The sequence below is a fragment of the Pomacea canaliculata genome, linkage group LG11 (genome assembly GCF_003073045.1).
Source record: "Pomacea canaliculata isolate SZHN2017 linkage group LG11, ASM307304v1, whole genome shotgun sequence".
Classification (NCBI taxonomy): domain Eukaryota; kingdom Metazoa; phylum Mollusca; class Gastropoda; order Architaenioglossa; family Ampullariidae; genus Pomacea; species Pomacea canaliculata.
The window spans coordinates 8,333,390-8,355,883 of record NC_037600.1 but is presented as its reverse complement, the minus strand read 5'-3'; the positions used below and the strand labels follow the sequence as shown (position 1 = coordinate 8,355,883).

The window sequence follows — 22,494 nt, the reverse complement described above, 5'->3', positions numbered from 1 at the left end:
CTTGGGTCTGACTGCTAGAGCTTGCCCTGTGCTGACTCACGCAGTGGAGTATGCGGCTGGCTGACGAAGTTTAGGTCGGTCTGCAACTGCCTGTCTGGCAGGATGCGCGAAAGGGATGGCAGGTTCCGATCAGGACCTTTGTCGGAGCGAAAGGCGAGCGTCATCAAGCGGGAGGGTCACGTGACCTAAGCAGTTGCTGTCAAAATTAACTCATGTTTTCAACTACGGAGCTTTCGTAGTTCCTATCTTTATCATTCTCAAAAGGACACAAACTCAAATGCTTTAACAGATACGTATATATATATTGCAAGCCTTTAACTTGGAAGACCCCGAGCAGCCACTGAACTGCAACTCAGCTGACAAGTTTGGTTAATGACCCAAAATAAATTGTATATCAGCCACAGGTTTGGTAAGCTGCACATTTTCTGCAAGCCTTCCAACACTGGAAACACAAGCTGGCTCCCCAGCAAGAAGGAGACTGCTGTGTTCTGACTTTCTGGTCGGTTTTCGAAAGCCGGAGCCGCAAACAAGGGCGCGTCACGTGATGCTAAGATGCGCGCGCGGATGGCAGGAAGAGGAGGAGCTTGGTGAGAAGGAGGTGAGGTGGGGTGTGAGAGGCAAAGAACACTGCACATGGCTGTGTCTGGTCTGGGACAAGTGGAGAGAAGTCGAAAAAGTAATTTATGTCAACCCACCTCTTGTGAGTTCGCGTCGTTCAAGGTCAGCCACAAACGTGGGAGAGGTTGTAACGGGTGGGTGGGTGTAGCAGCAGGAAGGAGGACAGGAGGAAGCCAGGCAGTACTATCAAGGATGGGGAAGGACACGATGTACCCTGGTTAGCCACGTGCTCAAGTTTGAGTGTGCGTGTATGTATGCGCCTCTGTGAATGTGTGCGTGTTTGTGTATGTGCTCTCAAAGCATATATCATGTCTGTATGTGTGTGCGGTCGCACCTTTCTCTCTCTGTATATGTATGTGTGTCTCTGATCTTCTGTGTTTGTGTGTGTGTGCATGGGTGTGTCTCTGTGTGAGTGTGTGCGCGCCCCTCTGTGTGTGTGCATTCTCTGCGTATGTATTCATGGGTGTGCCTCTTCCTTTGTGTGTGTGTCTCTCTCCCTTTCTGTGTATGTGTGTGTGTGCCTCTTTGAGTCAGTGTGTGTGTGTCTCTCTGTTCATGGGAGTCTGTGTGTCACATGTGTGTGTCTCTTTCTATGTATGTGTGTATGTGTGCCTCTCTGAGTTACTGTGTCTATATGTGTATGCATAAATGTGTGCCTCTATGTATGTAGGAGTGTATGTGTGTGTGCTTCTCTGTGTTTGCGTGTGAACGTGAGTGCCTCTCTCTATGTAAGTATGTGTATGTGTGTGTGTGCTTCTCTGTGTCTACGTGTGAACGTGAGTGCCTCTCTCTATGTAAGTATGTGTATGTGTGTGTGTGCTTCTCTGTGTCTGCGTGTGAATGTGAGTGCTTCTCTCTATGTAAGTATGTGTATGTGTGTGTGTGCTTCTCTGTGTCTACGTGTGAACGTGAGTGCCTCTCTCTATGTAAGTATGTGTATGTGTGTGTGTGCTTCTCTGTGTCTGCGTGTGAATGTGAGTGCCTCTCTCTATGTAAGTATGTGTATGTGTGTGTGTGCTTCTCTGTGTCTACGTGTGAACGTGAGTGCCTCTCTCTATGTAAGTATGTGTATGTGTGTGTGTGCTTCTCTGTGTCTGCGTGTGAATGTGAGTGCTTCTCTCTATGTAAGTATGTGTATGTGTGTGTGTGCTTCTCTGTGTCTACGTGTGAACGTGAGTGCCTCTCTCTATGTAAGTATGTGTATGTGTGTGTGTGCTTCTCTGTGTCTGCGTGTGAATGTGAGTGCTTCTCTCTATGTAAGTATGTGTATGTGTGTGTGTGCTTCTCTGTGTCTGCGTGTGAATGTGAGTGCTTCTCTCTATGTAAGTATGTGTATGTGTGTGTGTGCTTCTCTGTGTCTACGTGTGAACGTGAGTGCCTCTCTCTATGTAAGTATGTGTATGTGTGTGTGTGCTTCTCTGTGTCTGCGTGTGAATGTGAGTGCTTCTCTCTATGTAAGTATGTGTATGTGTGTATAACATAGACATCGTCATGTTTAGGGCCTTGCGACAGATGATTGAATACTGTCCTCCCTTTGTTTCTTCGAACGCCTGCGCGCGCTAGTGCGTGTGTGTGTGTGTCCGCGAGATTAAAAAATTGTAGGAACAGTTTTAAGGTGAAATTATTTGGAAAATGAATAGTGTGCAAAGAAACTGTAAGGTGAGATGGGGGAGATAATTCTCCACAGGTGGTGCTCTTCCTGCAAGGTGGCCTCCTCTTTGCTGTTACATTCGCTGCTACACTTCTCCGTTGAATCCTCTGGTTTAAAAAAAAATGGAAAAATTTCTAGACACTGCTACATAAAAAACAATCTAATAATAAAAATAATCAAATATAAATCCAGCTGTTAGGAAATGCATCACATTTAAACCAGTCGGTTTCATCAAATTAATTTGGAAACAAATGTTTAGTGAAGAGACTGTGGTAGTTTGAATCTTTCTTTACTGAACATCCCAGACCTGTATGATAGTGACAGTTGTTTATTAGACGACACAGATCTGTGTTACCATTTACAATGCATTTAAAATAATGTAGAATACTGATTTGACTTCAGAAGAGCAAATAATGTAGTAAACATATCTGTAAACTTGTTTATAGACCAGTTTACTGACATGCATAGCAGCTAATAAAACTGTTACCTGGACGTAACGAACCTGTAAACTAGTTTACAAGACTACGCAGTAGTCAGCATCAAGATTGGCTGACAGCAGAAATAAAATATGCGGATACAAAAGCAGAGCAAAATTGTCCATTCCGTTCATTTGATAATCCAGACATAAACACATAAACACAAGCAGCTAATAGAGATTGTGATAGATGTTCAATAGGCAACTAACCCTCGGCCAACACTGGCAACTCCCTCCCACCCGGTACCGTACGCTATCTTGCCCCCTTCAACCCCACCCATTACTCGGTTCAACATCTCGTCGAAAAACAAGGTAAGCGGCAAGACCCTTCTAAAGTCGTTGCCATGGTTACACGCGCCAGCACCAAACTAAGCCAAGAAGTGGAGAACCAAGCCAGGGTTCTTCCAGGAAGAACGCTCGGCGCCGGAAGGCCACAGACCATATTCACTCACCCAGCCGCACACGCAGGCAGGCACGCTAGCACGCACGCACGCACTTCTTCACTGCTCGTCTCAGTCAAGGGAAACAAGCCAGATGCTGCATTGCTTCCCCTGCCCCCTCCGACACCAGCGAAGTATTGTGGGTGGAGAAATGTTACAGAATTTGCGAGTCTTTGTCCTTTGTCAGTACAAGGACGGTTGTTGATTTTCCTTCTTTCTTTCTTTTTCTTTTTATATTTATACATTCATTTTTGCAACTGTTTATTCCAACAGAAGCTAGTGCTCTTAATTTTGTGCTGGGATCGAGTCTCTGGAAGAACCATCATGTCGTCATCTCATATATATTTATATATCTGTGTGATAGTAAGTGATTGATATCTATAACGGTTGGACTGTGATGTATAGTTCCCGACCCTAGATTTGAACCTTGACCTATGTTCTTCCCCCCGCGAGGCATTCGTTATCAACGGTCAAATTCGGTTCATCCCTCCCACGGCATTGCGAGGCGTTGTGCAGCATAACCTGCAGACGATAGGTCAAGGTTAGATGACCCAGTGACCGCAGTAGCAGTACACGTGACGTCATCTCTTGGGGCTGGCAGGTGGCAAACGCAGTCCAACCCTTATCAACACCCCCTACCCGTTCTTCCTTCTTGCCGACCGACTGTGTACCCACTAGCTAGGTGGGGAGATGGCCCAAGCGAGCTTCTAGCCGGGTGGGTGGGTGGCTGGTAGTGGTGGTGGTGGTGGTGTTGGTGGTGGTGGTTTCACTAGTTGTGTTATTGACTTAAGCTCAAATTAGTGTTGAAAGGAATGTATCCAAATTTCATCTATTACTAATGTGTATTGTTTCTGAAATGGAATGGATTTATTTATTTGCAGGGTTCAGCAGTCTAACTAGTTTCAGAGGTTGGTTTTATGTGAAGTCTTCAGTCGGACTTGGCATTAGGCCCCCGTTCTTTTAGCTTTGCTTAAAAGATAAACTTCAAAGCAAGTGAAGTTATGAAAATGAATGGGAAGCAGGTGAGCATGTCGACTGGTCAGACCAAATAGCGAACTCAGCATGCGCTTGAGACCAGAGCAACTTTCCAAATTTTCAAAACCTGAGATGACTGTTTGCTGTCTAGCTATATTTAAGACTGTCTTAGGGAAGTCTATCTTTGTCTTTTAACAACTGGTTAAGTCTTTGCCTACCGATCACACCTGTTTGTCTTTGGCTTTTTTCGTTTTTTGGGGGTGAGGTGGGGTGAGAACGAGCAAATCTGCTGTAGGGCTATGTCTGTTTTTGTCATCAGACGTTTGTCTGCCTCCATCACCAGCCTCCTGTCTGCCTTGCTGCTGAGCTCTTCAACAACTCTCACAACCGCCGACACGATGCTCGTGTCTGTCGCAACCTCGTCATGACTGGCGGACTAACCGAAAGCTGAGCAGGTCACGGAAGTCCGCCATTTCCGACACGGGGGTGCGCGCGCACACATGCCCGTCCTTCTTCCTCTTCCACACACACACTTCCTCTGTTCTCGTTATCGACAAGAGCAGTGTGTTCGTGTGACTGCAGCTACTTCTGTTCCTCCATCCCGAGACTAGTTTTACCAAAGCCAATGAAAGTAGATGATAGCTTGTTTCTTCCGTCGACTACAGGAGCGATGAGGTTACTACCCAGGGTTGCCTGGCCTAGTTTTATTCGTTCTCTCTTTCTGTCTTTTATTCACACCTCCCACTAGCGGAAACCATAGAGAATAAAGACATCGCAGGAGCCGGAACCGTGTAAGAAAATAATAAGAATATGGACACCTGTGTGACATACTCTAACCATTCTACACACACCTGATGGAGAATGAGTACCTGACTTTGTAGAAGAAGGGTGGAGTAGGGAAGGAAGCTAGGGAAGGAAGACGTACCCGACACAAAACCACAAAAAATACTGGTATATACGAGAATAGTACGGGTCTCTTATCATCTCACGACCAAAAGGTTAGGGGACGACCTTTACCTTCAAGACTTTCATAATCGACATACCAAAAATATTGAAAAAAAGAGGAAAAATTAATTCTTTTAAAGTTAAAGATAAAACGCCAATTTGGCGATCTGAGTTTTGAAAAAAATAATGAAGGCAGCAAAACTACTATCAGTTTAAAAGATGTATTTACTTTTTAAAGACTGAGTCACTGAAATGATCAACATTTTTGAAAGTTTTCGATATACATATCTCCAAGCACATTGTCCTCTTTATTTATTTATTTATTTTTATTTTTTTATTTAATTTATTTATTTTATTTTATTTTATTTTTTATTATTTTTTTTTTTTTTTTGCTTTCTTTAAGAAGATTGAAGTTGTATTCCATCGTTTTATTTTTCGAAAAACAAATGTAAACGTTTTTCATTAATTCTATTTCTTTTTCATACTTTTTAACATATCATTGTTGAAAGCAAATGTCGGAACTGACTGGCAGAGTTGGTTGGCTAGAAAAGAAATGAGTCGGCTATCTCCTCCCCGGCCCCTCCCTTACCTCTCGGCTGCCACTTTCCATGGCAACGACCCCTGGTGGCATGCGCTTCGGGGGGCGATAATTGGGTGAAACCTTGTCGAGGTGTCTGCCACCTAAGTGCGCCACGCTCGATAAAAGGCTTCGTTCACAGGTACTTGCAGGTGCCTCCCTGACCGTGGGGGGATCGTAAACAGCATCTTGATGCTGAACAGGCGGGGCTGCCTTCGCAGCGCCATCTGCTGGTCTTCCCTTTGTTTCAAGGGACACTACTGAACACCAGTATGTGGCTTGCATCATATGTGCGGATATACATGTTACATACATGATATGTATTCGAACTTGGGTGCATCGATGTAAGGAGGGAGTCAGTCTGAAGGCGGTGGCCTAACTGGCAGCAATTATTACAATTAAAATCAAGGGTGATCAGTGGGGAAGAAGTAATCGTAATTATATAATCTCACAATCACAATACCAGTCAAAACCATAACCGCAATCACCTTGATCCTCAACAACGACATGAACAATGGAACGAACAAGAATGAGAACATCTTTACCTTCGGCATCTGCTGGAATTTTGTTGACTGGGAAGACTGGAACTTAGGGATAAATGATCTAACATGCAACAACAACAACAACAACAGCTACAATGTTTACGCACCGAATGAGCTGCATTCACCACACAGCTGCTGACTAGATGGTCTCATACTAAAAGAAACACATGTCAGCATCATTATCATTCTTTACAGCAGTGTTAAGTCCTGTCGGTTGGTTGCTTGCTTTCCTAGTGCTTCCACCTAGAGGCGATTTCGCACTTTGAGAGAAAAGGGGAGGAAACTGGAGTACTTGGAGGAAACACGTGACAGCCAACCCTGCGAACAGGTGTCACATACAGAGATTGTCCTGAGACGAGATTTGAACTCAGAGCCTCTCACTGCAGTGGTGACAGCGCCCCGAGGCTTGTCACGGTGCACTTCTGTTTTTGTTCTGAACACACGCTAAATAATCTCGGAGAATAGCGCGAGAAACAAAACAAACAAACAAACAAATAAAAAAAAAACACACAAAACACCAAATGATTTCTTCCCCCACCTGTATTTTCAGACACTTACGCACACACAAACACAAACACGCATGCTCCAGTGCACCCGAGCATTTCTTGCACGTGACCTCTTTATCGATGAAGTGTCTGTCTACAACTGTAGTTTCGATTCGTATTTGTAAACATCTTTTCGTGATCATGTCTTCCCATACTGTTCATTCGACCAGGCACCAGGTAAATATCTCATCTACCGACGTTTGTAGTTTTGATGGATGGGGTTTGGTGGGGTGGGATGGGCGGTAAGGTCGGGTACGGCAACGAATCCGATCACGCCATCGCTGACGAAGGTTGTGGCCGCCACTGCCCATTATCTGGTTTCCCGGCATTCCGTGAGGTACCGGCATGCCTTCTTCCTGTCTGCCTTGTAAGGGCCGGTAACTATCAGCCAGAACATTGAGTTGAGAGTAGGCTTTGTGTGTGTGCGTGCACTCGCAAACAGGTGTGTTTGTGTGTCTGTTTTATTTGTTCATATATATGCATGTACACGAATTATGTATATTCATGCACTTTTGTGTGTATATAGTCGGGTGCATCGATATACACAGCTCCCGAAGAAAGGTGGAAATCAAAGTCCGGGACCAGTTGCCAGTTACAGTCATCATTAGCAAAGGCGATCATAATCCTATAATCTTACACTCACAATCCCAGTCAACACCTTAATCACAATCACAACAATAAGAACAATCCAACAAACAAGAATGGGTATCGAGAAACTGTTTAAAATTAACGGTAAACTAAACACAGACAATACCCAGTGTTTAACTAGCCTGAACCAAAGGGTGACTCAATCAAAACATCGCTAAATGTGCGACTTGTAAGTGGTTATTTTTAGAACTTATTGCTATAAATAACCGTAGAATAATTTTATTTTCTGTGCTGCTCGAAACCTTTATAGCTAAGGGGGCATGTCTCTTCTCCTCCCACAACTGTGTAACGGCGCTGGGCAAGTAAACAAGTCAACTCGCCCAACTGCGATCATATCTGTCAGTTCAATGCGTTCAGCTTTTTATTATTATTATTTGTTTAGGCGAATTTCTTCGCAAATTATCGTGGTTTTGTTTAGGAATATTTAGGCATCCATAGGTATTTAGAAATCGGAAATGACGCATGAGCAATAATTGTAACAAACTGTTTATCCTTGATTTCTGCATTTAGTCCATAAATAACAACTTACCTCTGCTTCATGAATACGTACCATAGTGATTTGGGGTAGCCTAGCTTGATCACGTGACTTTTCGTGACATATTCAAAGCCATGGTGTCAAAATTCGCAGCAAGATATATATATTTTTTTACTAACCTTTATATTCCACGCTCCCTTGTTTTCTTTTTAAAGAAAAACTACTTTTAATATTTATTTTTTATTTATTTTATTTTTTATTAATTTTTTTAATTATTATTTTGTTGTTGGTGTTGTTGCTTTTGCGTAGTAAAGAAAATATTATGCGCTGAGGCCACGAGAATTAGTGCATAGTGACATAGTCCATCTCTACTATCCGCACAAACAGCAGAACATGTTGTAGAAGGGTGTAGAGTAGGAAGTATGTTGCGACAACTTGTTAGGACGCCTGTACTCTCGACACCCACGAGGCAGGTGAGGAGGTAGCCATTAGCTATTCCTGATGTTGCTGTGACTAGCTACTGTCTTGAAAATCTCCTTTTAAAGACTTTTGTCCAAACATCAGCCATTTTGAGCAGGGCAGAGGTGGAGAAAATGACTGAAGTAGAAGACTGAAGAGCGGAGGGGAGGGGAGAGAGAGAAGAGGATGAAAAATATATTAGAAAAGAGGACGGCAGAATGGATATTAGAGATGTGTGCGTGTGTGCTGTGAGAGTGTGGGTTTGTGTATGTGAAAGAAAGAAAGAAAGGTAAAATGGAAGGAAAGAAAGAAGGACAGAAAGAATAAGGAAGGGAGAGTAGGAGGGCAGATAAACAGCTTCAACAATGCTAAAATGAGACTCGGCCTCGCCAGCGTAGTCGGACTCCGTGACACACAGAGATTGGAACTCCGAAGAATTACAGCAGAACCATATCTGGCCCCAGGCAGCACCCCCACTCCTCCTTTCACCTCCAGTCAATCTTTGAGCACGAAACTCTCTCTCTCTCGTTTGCTCGCTCATTCAATCACTCACACACACTCTCGTGCACTGCACATACACACGCGCACACGTACACACGCACACACGCACCGACACAAGCCAATAGCCAAGCTTGCAGGCTCCTACACACTCCTTCCATATCGTTATTTTTGGCCATCGCTTCTTGCCTTCATCCCCCGAAGAGAATCATGGGATCGGGAGACCTCTTCTGCTGGGACTTCTGGGGGAGAGAAAATAGCTCGCGACCGTCCTCGCCAAGAATCAGCTCCCTGGAACAAACCTCCAGACGGGGTTTTGCGCTTTTCTCACCGTCTCTCTCTCTTTCTCTCCCTCTTCCCGCTCCCACCCCACCCCTCCCTCTCTCTATCTTCTGCTTCTTCACAGCTTCCCTTGTCTCTCGCTCACTCTGCCCCCACCGCAGCTTTGCCCATATACGCCGACAGGCGCTCTCCATATTTGGAAAACCGGTACCAAGGTTTCGGGAAAGATTCCGAGAAACTTTAGCAAGAACGGGAAATAAAAGCAGCCGGCCATTCTGCTTCTGCCGTCACTCTGTCGTAGCAAGCAGCTTCGAAAGCCCATACCAGCCCTCGTGCAGTACTCTCGGACTAACTCCAGCCCTCAACAAACATGTGTGACGACGAGGTTGCCGCTCTGGTCGTGGACAATGGCTCCGGCATGTGCAAGGCCGGCTTTGCCGGAGACGATGCCCCCAGGGCTGTCTTCCCCTCTATTGTGGGACGACCCCGTCACCAGGTTCGTTTTAATTTATTTAAAATCAATTTTTTTCCTTTTTTATACTCTTTCTCTCTAATTTTGGATTTAAAAAAAAAAGTATGAATTTTTTTTTCAATTAGTGAATGAGATAGTTGAGTAAGCTCTTTATAAATAGGTAACTAAATAATATTACTACTAAATTATAATTTATTTAGGTTTGGATATTTTTGGTAGTATGAGCTTGTTTTTAAGGAAGGAATTGAAAAATATTTGTGACTAAAATATGTCTTGAGAGAAAGCAATGATAGAAGCACATGCGTTGCCTTTTCCTCCGGTAAAGAGCTTTGCAGAATCGTATCCGAAATGATCTTAATAATTTTTCCCCTGTTGCAAATGCCAAAAACATAAGCTGAACATGTACCTTTGCTTGAGCAAATAAGATATTCATCCATTGCTAAAACAAGCTAATGAAAGAAAGATTTTTTTTCTATTTTATTAGTATTTTTCTGTAACTAGAAGATGAAAAGTAGTCAACGACGTGGCTCCTAGTCGAAACAGGATGTCAGTTAAGCCTTTCCCTCAAACCGGCTCGTAGAAAGTACAAAAGATTATTTTATTCGTCAAAATGTCTGCTTCTTACGAAGACCCTCGTTTCTTTATTTGTTATCGCCAAAGTTTTGCCGTAGAACGATGAAGAGAAGGAGACAACAGTTAATTCATCGTTATTTCAAGCTGCGGCGTGTTACAAGTCGGGTAGCTCTAGAATCCTCCCACTAAACATCTCTCCTCTTTTGATAAGTCAGCGCTGAGACAGCAGAAACGTGTGCCAACAGCATTCCTGGCACCCACCCCAGCCAAGGGGAGGTAAAGATGTTAACTGCCAAGAAAACTTGGAAATGAGAGATAGCTACAATCAAACGGTGTGTGGAAGGAAGCAATAAAATTTGAAGAGATAAATTTTTAAGAATATTACAGAAACTTCTGGGAGGATTTTTTTCAAATTTGTTTTTGAATAAATTAACGAACTTCGGTGGTAAAACCATTAACAGGGGCAGTAAATGCTTCACGAAGTTCTCGGTTGAGGAACAGACAAACGTGCGGTTTTTCAAACCTCGTGTAAATCTGTTCGCACGAGATTTCGGGCGGCTGGGAAGAGATTTGTATTTTTGGCAAACATTCCCGCCCCTGGCCGCTCTCTGTGCCCCGTCGCCATATATGGGCATCTTACGCTAGACGCCGGCACGCGGCTGACGTCACACATCGTGCCATCTAAGCGTCGGTCGGGGGATGGGAGGAGTGGGGGAGGAGAAGACTTGGCGCCAACCCCTCGTCTTCTTCCACAACCCTTCCCCTCATCCCCAGCTCCCTGCCTCCGGCCCCTCCTTGTCGGTTTCCTGTCGGTGGGACGGGAGATTGAAATTTTTGTGCAGGAATCTGGAACTTTATCGTCGACAGATTCCTCCGCTCCCACGCCTGACTGCTGCACAAAGACAATGCGTCACCGCCTGGAAAAAAAGTTACACTTTGTGTCCTGACTTTCTCGAACATTCCCTTTAGTTGGAAAATTTCTTAGATTTCGAGATTAATTTTTTTTTTGCCGTCTGCCTGGGTGAATAAGGGATAAACTAAAGTAAAAGTATATCAGAACATTTGGCGATTGTCAGACTTAGAGCGGTGATTGTAAAATGTAATATAAAGAACCTTTCACAGCTCGATACGAAATATTATCGACTTCAAAGTAAAATTACCGACAGATCATTGTCCTTTTATCAAACACATCGTTTGGTATGGTTTTTGTACGAAAAGTTATCCTTAAGCGAATGAAGAAAATACTGTTTGAACTTTCATGGGGTGGGATACACTTTGACATTATACTTTAAAAACAGAAATATAAAAATATTGTCTATTAGAGCCCGGGTTAGTCAAATCTCCCCCAACACACTCTGTCAAAATAAAGAGCAATTATTTTTGTGGCTATACCGTCTGTCCTAAGGGTAACCGCTTCTTCTCCTTGTTCGCCATCAGACCACTGTTTAAACGTAAAATAATTATAAGCAATTGAGAAAGCATTATGTTGCCGTTTAAATCGTAGAGACAGAGAAATTTGGAAAAAATATGTGTATGTGTGTGTGTGAGAGAGGAAGAAAATGCAGAGTTGGAAAGCACGGTCAATATACACCTGTATAGACACGTGTTGGTATGTGTGTCTCCACGGTGCTACGCAGCAGTTGCAGTTAAGTATACATACACGTATGTCTGTGTCTTCTCCAGGGTGTCATGGTTGGTATGGGTCAGAAAGACAGCTACGTCGGAGATGAGGCCCAAAGCAAACGTGGTATCCTGACCCTGAAGTACCCCATTGAACACGGTATTGTCACCAACTGGGACGACATGGAGAAGATCTGGCACCACACCTTCTACAACGAGCTGCGTGTTGCCCCCGAGGAGCACCCCGTCCTCCTGACCGAGGCCCCCCTCAACCCCAAGGCTAACCGTGAGAAGATGACCCAGATCATGTTCGAGACCTTCAACGCCCCCGCCATGTACGTCGCCATCCAGGCCGTGCTGTCCCTGTACGCTTCCGGTCGTACCACAGGTATCGTGCTCGACTCCGGAGATGGTGTCACCCACACCGTGCCCATCTACGAAGGTTACGCCCTGCCCCACGCTATCCTGCGTCTTGACTTGGCCGGCCGTGACCTCACTGACTACCTGATGAAGATCCTGACCGAGCGAGGCTACAGCTTCACCACCACGGCTGAGCGTGAGATCGTGCGCGACATCAAGGAGAAGCTCTGCTACGTCGCCCTCGACTTCGAGCAGGAGATGGCCACCGCTGCCTCCTCATCCTCCCTGGAGAAGAGCTACGAGCTGCCCGACGGTCAGGTCATCACCATCGGCAACGAGCGCTTCAGGTGCCCTGAGTCCCTTTTCCAGCCTTCCTTCCTGGGTATGGAGTCGGCCGGTATCCACGAGACCACCTACAACTCCATCATGAAGTGCGACGTCGACATCCGTAAGGACCTGTACGCCAACACCGTGCTGTCTGGCGGCACCACCATGTTCCCTGGTATTGCCGACAGGATGCAGAAGGAGATCACCTCCCTGGCCCCCAGCACCATGAAGATCAAGATCATTGCTCCCCCCGAGCGCAAATACTCCGTCTGGATCGGTGGCTCCATCCTGGCCTCCCTGTCCACCTTCCAGCAGATGTGGATCTCCAAGCAGGAATACGACGAATCTGGCCCCTCCATCGTTCACCGCAAGTGCTTCTAAATTTCGGGACACTCTTCCTAGCTCGACTTTTTACAATCTGCTTAGGTCTCTCTCTCTTTTTCGATCTTCACACAGGCCCTGCCTATTAGTTCTTCTTTTGTTGCTCATGCTCTCGCGGAACTCGGAAGACTGGGCGACGCTGACAGCGAACAACAAAGAATAAAATCGGCGTGGCTCAAAGAAAATTTTTTTCCAACCAAACCACGAACCCTCTTCCAACGTGCATTTGAGAGACTTTTATCTTTTGTTTTCTTTGATTTTTTTTTTTAAAGTCTGTCTGGTTTGAACGAAGTCTTAAAAAACGGACGAGCAGAGAGAGTAAAAAAGGAAGAAAGAACAAAAAGTCTCAATCTCCAACGAACACTGTAGTTAACGATTGAGCGAGGTTTCGAAGAAAGGGGCGGGGTCATGCTGGTTGACAGCCAATCGAGGTCGTTGTAACAGTCTTTCAGGACGAGGTTCTCTTTGTAAGCATAAGATTGTGGGGCGATGTACATCTCAGGTTGAACATGTCGCAGAAAAAAATTCTTCTCACCCGCGAGGCATCAAGGCAACAACACCAAACTGCCATTTGTTGCAACATGTCTAAAATACAAATGTGATATATATTTTTGGTATATCACCGCCTTTCAAATCTACCATTTTTACTGTACAAATAAATGAATTGTAGTTCTTCATCCGGCGACATTAAAGTTGAAATGAACTTTTTAAATTGTCTTCCTCTTTGAGGTGTGTGTGTGTGTGAGAGAGAGAGAGGTCGTGGGTGGGATGGTGTTTTACACAGAGCCAGCAACTAAGTTTACATCACTACAAAGTAGCAAGAATGCAGAAAACAAAATTACAAGTGAAAACAATCCTGTTTCTGCTTGTTTACTCTGATCTTACTGTCTTCTGTTCTTGCTTCCAGTTTATCTTAGTCATCTTTATGTCTCCATCCATCTTTGCTGTGAACCCATTGAACTCTAACAACCTTGGAAGAAGAATCACAACAAAATAGTGTCCATGTCCTTCCCTGCTTCCCTCATGGCTGTCTCTACCCCGACCCCACCCGACTCTCTCATTGCTTTCCACACACGCAAAGTTCAGTTAACCAGTTACACGACTGAAAGACTGAATAAAGTTATTTATAGCACAATGAACAAGATGTCTAAAATTACTTGGGAAGAATGCGAACGACCAAAAGAGGATTTCAGCTGCAAAACATACGATCACAAATAAATGTAAATAAAAATAAGCAGCAGAAGATGCAAATAAGCAAATATAAATACCAAATATACATTCTTACATGCAAGTGTGACTCGCCATGGTCTGACAATCGAGTGCTCTCCCCTTTTTAGGAAAACCTACGCTTCTCCCGTCACACACACACGCATGCACACGTACACACACCAATGGAGTAGTTACACAATAGTTTACATGGCAGACAATAATTATTGCAAAAGGAGAGTATGACGAATGGAGCTGATCTTCCAGAGTTCATAGTACTTGTTTGTAGCTGATGCTGAGTTAATGTTACTCTTTCAGGACTGCATCTGAATCTAGCCTTATAATACCAGTTGTTTATGTCAGAATAGAGTAAAGCCTGTGTCATCTGCCAGTAATCCCATCACGACCAGGGTCTTATTGTGCCTTTCTGCGGCATCAATCCACTGCCAGATAAAATCTTCCTCAATTATTGTGTGCTGTGATTGAAAACTGATGACCAGCGCCTAATTGCATATGATTTGTTCTATTATCTAAGGCCTTCACAAAGTAAACCTATGTGTCATCCTGTCGACTGTGCTGCTAATCTCTTTGTCTACATGACGATGTTTGGGAATTTTCGTAACTGGTTGTTTGCTTCCATGAACTCTGCCTAAGCCCCTCACTACTACAATTTTCTTCTAATCCTTGCTTAGTGCAGCAAAACTGACTGCAGGCCTTTCAGTGTCATTCCATTACTAGGTGTGTCTATTATTACGTTACAAGCACGTAATAGGAAATCGCCTAATGACACTTCATTACGTGCACAAGTACTTTCAACTGATAACCAGCAAAACCAGCTTTCTTGACTCCGTTGCCGCACATTTCTTGCAGCTTCAACTTGTCAGAAATATTGAAAAGAAACCAAAAATTTCTTCAGTGTGTATCACATCCTTATTCCTCCGTTCCGATGCTTTGTAGAGGTAAATGACAAAGCAAAGTGTTATGCCTAGATTATTATCAGCCGTAAGTACAGAAAATGTAAAGTGAGATGGAAATTTACAGAACTTGGGTGGAATACACTCTTCTCTCAACTCGGTATACCTACGACAAACAAGTACAAAGTTAAGTTCGATCTCATCACAGTAATATAACAAATTGCATAGAGAACTGCAGTTTAAAGTACCTAAATTTATGACACTTAAGACTCGTCTAAATCTGGCTAAGGTATCTCTATAACCTGTATGTCTGAGGTCAGAGAGATATGGACTAGTTGTATGGGAAAAATGTTCGAGAATATTGTCAAATACATCTGCAGCTTGATATGATATATGTCAATGCAATCAAATTACGAATAAAATGCCCTCTAGACTGAACGCGCGTGCAAGGATGAGAGAGCGTGGATGACGAAAGAATGTGAGTGACGAAAGTTTTCAGATTGCGTGAATGAATGACGTAAAAAAAGCGGTACAGCAAGGACATATCTGAAGGTTTCAGAGATGGCAAACAATGATCGGTGAGTAAAAAACCTCAGTTTTTAGAGTTTGAATTAATAATAATCGTTTTTAAGGCCGTTTTTAACTAGAATTCGGAACATAGGTGGGAAGAGAAACCTGGATACAACATATGTCACAGGTGCTACTCTTGTGGAGCGGACCGGAATGCTTCACTTCAGTGGGGAAAACGATTTATTCCGTTTCAAAAGAATTTTAACTTCGACAGCAAACACGTGTATAAACAGCTTACGTCGCGTTATTTAATAAAATAAAAGGATAAATTGGAAATGCCAAACTTGGAAAAAACCTCAGCTTCAAATGCAAGAAAATTTGTTACAGAATAAGCATGAAAATGATCCCCAAAATGATATTCTAAGCATAAGTAATAATTTTGTTTGTTTGTTTGTTTTTTATTTGTTTAAACTAAAAAAACTAAAGTTATGGAGTTTCAGCGAGGTGATCAATGATTAAAATAGTCATCTCTTAAAAATAAAAAAAGAGAGAATGACTGAATGACTAACTGGCATTATTTCAGGAGGAAAGATTTCATAAACGACAGGAGAGGACGAGTTCGTGCTCGGCCGCCACAAGCTGAAGCTCAGGCCGCCAATTTGGGGCAGCAAGCCCCCCCGCCACGTCCCCCGCTAATTGGACAGGCCGCCAATTTGGGGCAGCAATTCCACCCGCTACCTCCCCCGCAGCCGGCAGAGAGAAGAAACAATCCCCCTCTCGCATTAAATCATACAATGAATCAACAAATCTCCATCAGCATCAACTTCAACAATCTATATGTCATCAATCGACCACCAGTCAACCATCAATCATTAATCATTTCCATCATCGTCATCGCCGTCGTCATCATCTACATCATCTATCAATCATTATCAGTCATAATCATCAATCATCATTAATCATCATCATAAATCAATCATAATCATAATCATCAATCATCATTAATCATCATCATCATCATCATAAATCAATCATAATCATCATCACCATCATCATCATGCACGAGGGTATGCTGTTTTAACCTCCTGCCAGGTGTGTATATTTCCACAATGTTTATTTTTACAATGTGTATTTATTAGCAATAAATAGGGGAAGTATTTATATAATTATAATAAACACGGTATTCATCAGCAGTAGTAACATGTGTGGTGTGTTAGAGCAGTGGTTCTCAAAGTGTGGTCCGTGGGCATAAGTCAGGTGGTCCGCGGCTGACAGTCGTCATATGTCAGCAAAGTGATGTTTAAAGTGATGCATTCCTCGCATTAACATTTTAAGTACAAAGAACGGGGTAGGTAGTTTTATGTCAACTTATTACTATACTATCAACAATCAAACCATCATCATCATCATCATCAAAACTACTTACTCTCTTGTCGTATTTTCTAGATTTGTATTCGATCATGAAAACACTGGGTGAAAAGTCCAAGATGGCGACAACATCACCTGATGATAGAGCCAAAGAGCTGGAATGTCCGGTGTGCAACAATCACTTTATCATGCCCAAGAGTTTACCCTGTGGTCGTCTTGTCTGTAGACACTGCATTATATCTGAAGTAAGTTCCGAAAATGAATTTCGTTGCTCTATGTGCAAATATACTGTCAATGATCAAAACAAGGAAGCAATCGAATGCGCAGAGACCATCGCCGACTCATTGCCTACAAACGTTGCCATGGAAGCACTGGCCTTGAGTGTTTATGTCCTTTCTCGAGAACCCGAATGTTACCTGTACGATGGAGTCATGGCCGACTACATCTGCTTACAGTGTCGAGAAAAAACTGAACATTTTGCTCGATATGTATGCGTGCGCATGTGCTATCTGTGAGTGCAGCAAGATCATATGTGGATTGCTTCCTGTAAGTGTAATGATATAATATTTCCATTTTTTTTTTTTTTGTAAATTATAGGTGCAGATACTTTGTCAAGCACATGAAACGTATGCTTTGGGTTTACGTGAAGCCAATTGAGTCCTGTCAGAATTACAGCACAACCATGACTTTGTGCGATTTGTGAAGGAACCAGCACTGGAGCCTGGGCAACCTAGCATCAGTGCATTTATCTTCAGGCCTCTACAAGTATATTAGCTTTTTCTTACAATGATTTTAATGTAGAATTATATTCTTAAAGCTGGGAAGCATTGTAGAAACATGTATTTTCATTGCTGTTTCTGTAAATTCAAATTTTTTTAAATTGTTGGCTGTAGTGTAGAAGTAGCCAGTCGAAAACAAAGCACATGCTTGGAACAGTTATCAGTTTACCCTGTCTTGAATTTGTGTTTTTATGTTGCAGCACATCAGGGAGCTGTTTGTGGTCCTCCAGGACATCTTCCTTCACACCCCGCCACAGAGTCCTGATCACGCTACTCTGAAGCAGGTGATTCAAGGTGAGAACAAATAATGCATCTTACCAGGCAACACCTCACATTCTAAACAAGTGCAAGGGGTTCTGTCAAACATAATGCTTTCTGAGATGTCAAAACCGAGTGTCTTTCAGTCACTAAGACTGCATGCATGTAAATTTTTATAAACTTGATCAATCAGGTGTTTAACTTTATACCCTCCACCCACTTTATTCATTTATGTTGAACCACTTGGACAAATTTTTAGATTTCACTCATTATTTTGATCTGAAGTTTTTTTCCTGTTTGCATTCAGTTATGAACAACTGTGTCACCAACACCAGCATGAGCAATGCTAGGGTCCAGAGCCTGACATCACTGTCTTCCCACACCAAGAGTTCCAGCAGCAGTGGATGTTCTGGAAGAGGCGGCTTGGCATCATCTTCTGACAGCTCATCTAAAGGTATAAAGGCAGTTTTTAAGTCATATAATGCATATTGTTTGAGGTATCACAACATGCAAGGTAAGTGTGGATGGGTTGTCTCCCTTCTGCTACAGTTTTTTCCCTCAGAGACTATCTTTCGTTGAAAATTAAACATTTCTTTTTAAAATACGGGTAGTAAATGTATACAATAGACCTGCAAATCTTTTCTTTTGAAAATAAGCACTCTTGCATAACTGTAGTCATATTCTACTTTGACGTAGCTGTTAAAGATGCTTTACAGAAGCATTGTTAACCAGGATCTGTTCATTGCTTTCTTGCAGGCAGCATTAGTTGTGGCAGCAGACACAGTCAAGAAAATGTGCCATTGGTGCCATCATCATCACTGCAGACATTACGATCCTTTGATCGCGAAGTGAAAGAACTTGAAGATAGACTTGTATTTCCTCAAAAGTGTCTAATAAGAAATTTTATTTCTGTTTATTCAGAATCATTTTTTGAACTAAAAATTATTTAGCAGGAATGAACTGTTTACAATATGCTCTTGAGACAAACAATTAAGTTGATTTTCAATTTTATAGTGACATTTCGTTGCAGGTGTTTCAGCTAAGCCAAGAAGATCGACACATCATCTTCCAGGGAGATATGTTTTTCACTGGAGCAGTGGCCAGTGGGCTAAGGTGCGTTTCATCAGTGTATTTTCTGGTATAGCCAATCAGGCTACAGCTTATATTAGATCCACACTAGTTAACATATTTCTTCATGTTGTCTTTTTTTACTAGTACCCAATATTTAAATTATGCTGTACAAAAATGAAAAAAATTGTGGTTATCAGTTAGGTATTTTCTTTTGTGTTTAGTCTTTATTGTGTGACATATGTCTGGCTGGATATCTGCTTCAGGTGCATATCATCTTTTCTTGCAGGTGATGATGTTGCTGAAGCCAGAAAAGGGCGGACAGCTGCATGTTGTATCTGAACCCATTCTGCTGCGAAACATATGTAGCATAGAAACAAGCAGAAAACATTGTGAGTACTTTGTACAATTTTTATCATGATTAATAGTTTAAATAAAGATCAGACATTTTCCATTTTTATTTTTGTAGAAGAGATGATTTTCTTCACAAGAATTACATTATATTTTTTTATATTTTGCTATGTTTTCATCTTCCCATGGAAGAAATAAGCATTAACACTCAGCAACTAAATGTTTACAAATATATATGTAGTTACACTAAGATTTGAGACCTACTATGTGCTGATGTTAAAGTGATCAAAAAATAATAAAACTGATTTGGATTATTTAACAGCTACAGAGATTCTGTTGTATCATTACACAAGTCCAAGCAACACCATTCCAGCTTCACAGAAAATAATCTTTCGAGCTGCAACACTAGAAGATAAGGCAACATGGAAAAGTCTTCTGGAACAGAAAGTATTGAGAGCAAGAGGGGGTCACATCGAGAACGTGGGAACCAGCGAGACATTCAGATCTGGCATTATCTGACCATCATCCTCTTGACCTCATGGTGTATTTTATTCTCCCAAGCTGCCAAAAATGGTTTGTGCATGTGGATTCTGCGATGTGTGCCAGAGGTGACAGGAAGTGAAATGTATTGGAACATGACTGGTGAAGTCACTACTGAATTGCTTTCAAGGATAGGTCATGTGTGCACATCCTGATAGACAACAATGTTCATTTTGGATTCTGTGCCTGTGACAGAATTCACCTGCTGTGAATCATATTGGAAGAATTAGCACTGAGGCTACTTCATTTCAAGAGCTTCTTGGCAAAAACTTCTGAGGGCTGTGTGTAATTTATTTCATGTTAATTTCAACATTTTTTATGAGGCATGGATGTTGAGATGGACAACTAGCATGACTAGTCAAAGACCTCGTAAGACTTTTAATGTCTATTCCAGCTTCTGCAAATGCATAAGAACCTTCTGATTGGAAAGGAAAAGAGAAGTGTTACAGAACTGCATGGTGGCTGCTGTTAAGAATTGACATCTGCAAAGAAAAGTTTATTGCAACGAGTTAAAGCTCCCATTTAAAAATTTCAAACATCCACAGCTGTGGTGCATGGAGTGTAACCTAGCATCTTGTGTACATTCACTGTGCAAGCTTCTGGATATCACTAGGTGGTTTGACACCACCAGGAATCTTAGAGGTGCTAGAAAAGTGAGATCTAGCAAGTGTTGCAACATAAAGATAGTGTACTTCTGATATAAGGTGCAAATTATCACAAAGTATCTTTCTGCAGATTGTGGATCACCTGCTAGGTGATTAGGCAACTAAAAAGTGCCAAGTCACAAGGAATGATATGTTTTAATGAAATTTCATTTTTCCTGGTACCCTGGAAAAAGTCCCGTGCTTATAATCTTTACATGCACCTGTGTGATCTGCAGTGAGGCAACACACAGTTGGATGCTGCTGTAGCATACGTTCAGTCATGTGCTTCAAAAAGAGCAATTCCAGTAGAACGTTTCACTACCTGGACATGCTTTTGGATCTTCTTTCACCTCAGATGATGTTACATGAAGTTTTTTGTATTTTCCAGATTACAACTTGAGATAAACTGTTTCAAAAGGAAAAGTTTTGATTTAGGAGCAGTGTTTATGATAATTTTTATGCTGTATAAAATTTCTTTTAAAGAATCCTTGAAAATGTTAAAGTAGAGATACGGTGTCTTTTAAAATTCTAGTCAAAGTAGCATTGACATCCTGGTGGGGAGAAGTTAGCATCTGCACCATCAGGAAATATTGACAACTGGAAAGTGGTTTTTTTATGGTATGATTTACTGTCTTTCCCCAAATCATATTTTTATTCTGTGTTCTGGCTCTTTACTTATTTTTTTCTGAATTGCACAATTTGCATACTTTAAGAAAATGAAGTCTGCAGCTTCACAGCTTTTCTCCTTTTGCAGTCTGCGTCTTTTCCACTTCTTGTACTGTTCAGTTTCTATCAGAGATTTATAGTTTAATTTCTGCTGTTTATTTATATTGCTATCCTTAAGATTGCAATAATTGGATTTCTTGTTGTATGTGCTATGTTTATACTAACTCCACTCCTTGCCAGCCTGTAGTGGCAGGCACCCATGTCTCACCATTTTATTTTTAGTTGAATATATAATGTATTCCTTACACCCTCTGCATCGTACAATATTTTTCACCAGTCTCTTGAATAAAAGAGTGTAACTACACCTTGGCATGCAGACTCACATACAAAATATACATACAAAATGAAGTTAAATCAGTGTGTGAACAATTCCTTTATGCATATGTATTTACTACCTTGAAGTTCATGAATATAGTGTGCATTTTCTATACACCAGAACTTTTGTATGCATGAAACCCCAACTGGACTATTTTCACGATAGCAGATGAAAATTAGGATGCAAGGACCCCCAAAAGCTAGCTATTGTATGACATGGTGCTGCAAAAAGGGCCCCTGTATCAAAATTTACATGCACTATTGTGATGATAGTCCAATTGGGGCTTCCTGTACATAAGGACTGATGAATAACAAAGTTGCCCTGTCTGCAACAGACTATGACAAAAATGACTGTTAAGAGCTAAGTAGAGTTTTGTTTTTATGAAAAGATTGCAATAATTATGCTACCTCACTGATGCTTATAATACAAGGATTGGCATACATACTTGAATTTAATTTTTATTTTTATACTCCACTATTTTTCATTGTGATGAAGTGAAGACAAGTTGTTACAAATTACATGTAAAGACTTTCATGCTGAAAAGCAATGGATTTTGGCAGAGCCTGATGTCGTTTATCCACTTTGTTCACACCAAGATACTGTAGATCAACATTGTCAGCAGTCATCAACATGCATCAGTTGTCCCACATCATTTTTAGTCTTAATCATCAGTCATCAAACAACTTTTCTCGATTAATTATGGCTCTCTCCTTTCCTTCATACTGTTGTTAATTTTATGGTCTTCCTCTCTTAATTATCCAAGAGCACAATTCTTTAAGTTTATTTTTGACAATCTTCGTTATCTGAAGTATTTAATTTTTCTTATTTCTTCACTGTAGTCTGATCACTAGTTTACAGGGCACAATATGATAAAAATTCATTTTTTGTTGAATATTGAACCAGCAAATAAAAAAAGAAAACACTAAGTATATGAAGTGTTATCATCCAATG

The 22,494-nt window shown here is 41.9% G+C and overlaps 2 protein-coding genes and 1 long non-coding RNA gene across 3 annotated transcripts; all 3 read left to right on the top strand.

Moving 5' to 3' along the window:
- Positions 1 to 9,401: 9,401 nt before the first annotated feature.
- LOC112575079 (actin, adductor muscle) lies at positions 9,402 to 13,575 on the top strand. The gene is made up of 2 exons (XM_025256639.1): positions 9,402 to 9,626; positions 11,859 to 13,575. The coding sequence occupies exons 1-2, from the start codon at positions 9,501 to 9,503 to the stop codon at positions 12,861 to 12,863; spliced, it is 1,131 nt and encodes a 376-aa protein (XP_025112424.1). The 5' UTR covers positions 9,402 to 9,500; the 3' UTR covers positions 12,864 to 13,575.
- Positions 13,576 to 15,503: 1,928 nt separating this feature from the next.
- LOC112575080 lies at positions 15,504 to 17,100 on the top strand. Its single transcript, XR_003101558.1, has 3 exons — positions 15,504 to 15,561; positions 16,077 to 16,841; positions 16,940 to 17,100. It is a non-coding gene; the product is annotated as an uncharacterized LOC112575080 (long non-coding RNA).
- A 36-nt stretch (positions 17,101 to 17,136) lies between these two features.
- Positions 17,137 to 22,464, top strand: LOC112575715. The gene is made up of 7 exons (XM_025257708.1): positions 17,137 to 17,349; positions 17,537 to 17,626; positions 17,841 to 17,934; positions 18,206 to 18,352; positions 18,929 to 19,011; positions 19,256 to 19,358; positions 19,640 to 22,464. Exons 1-7 carry the CDS (start codon positions 17,137 to 17,139, stop codon positions 19,834 to 19,836), a joined length of 927 nt encoding a protein of 308 aa, XP_025113493.1. The 3' UTR covers positions 19,837 to 22,464.
- Positions 22,465 to 22,494: the final 30 nt, after the last annotated feature.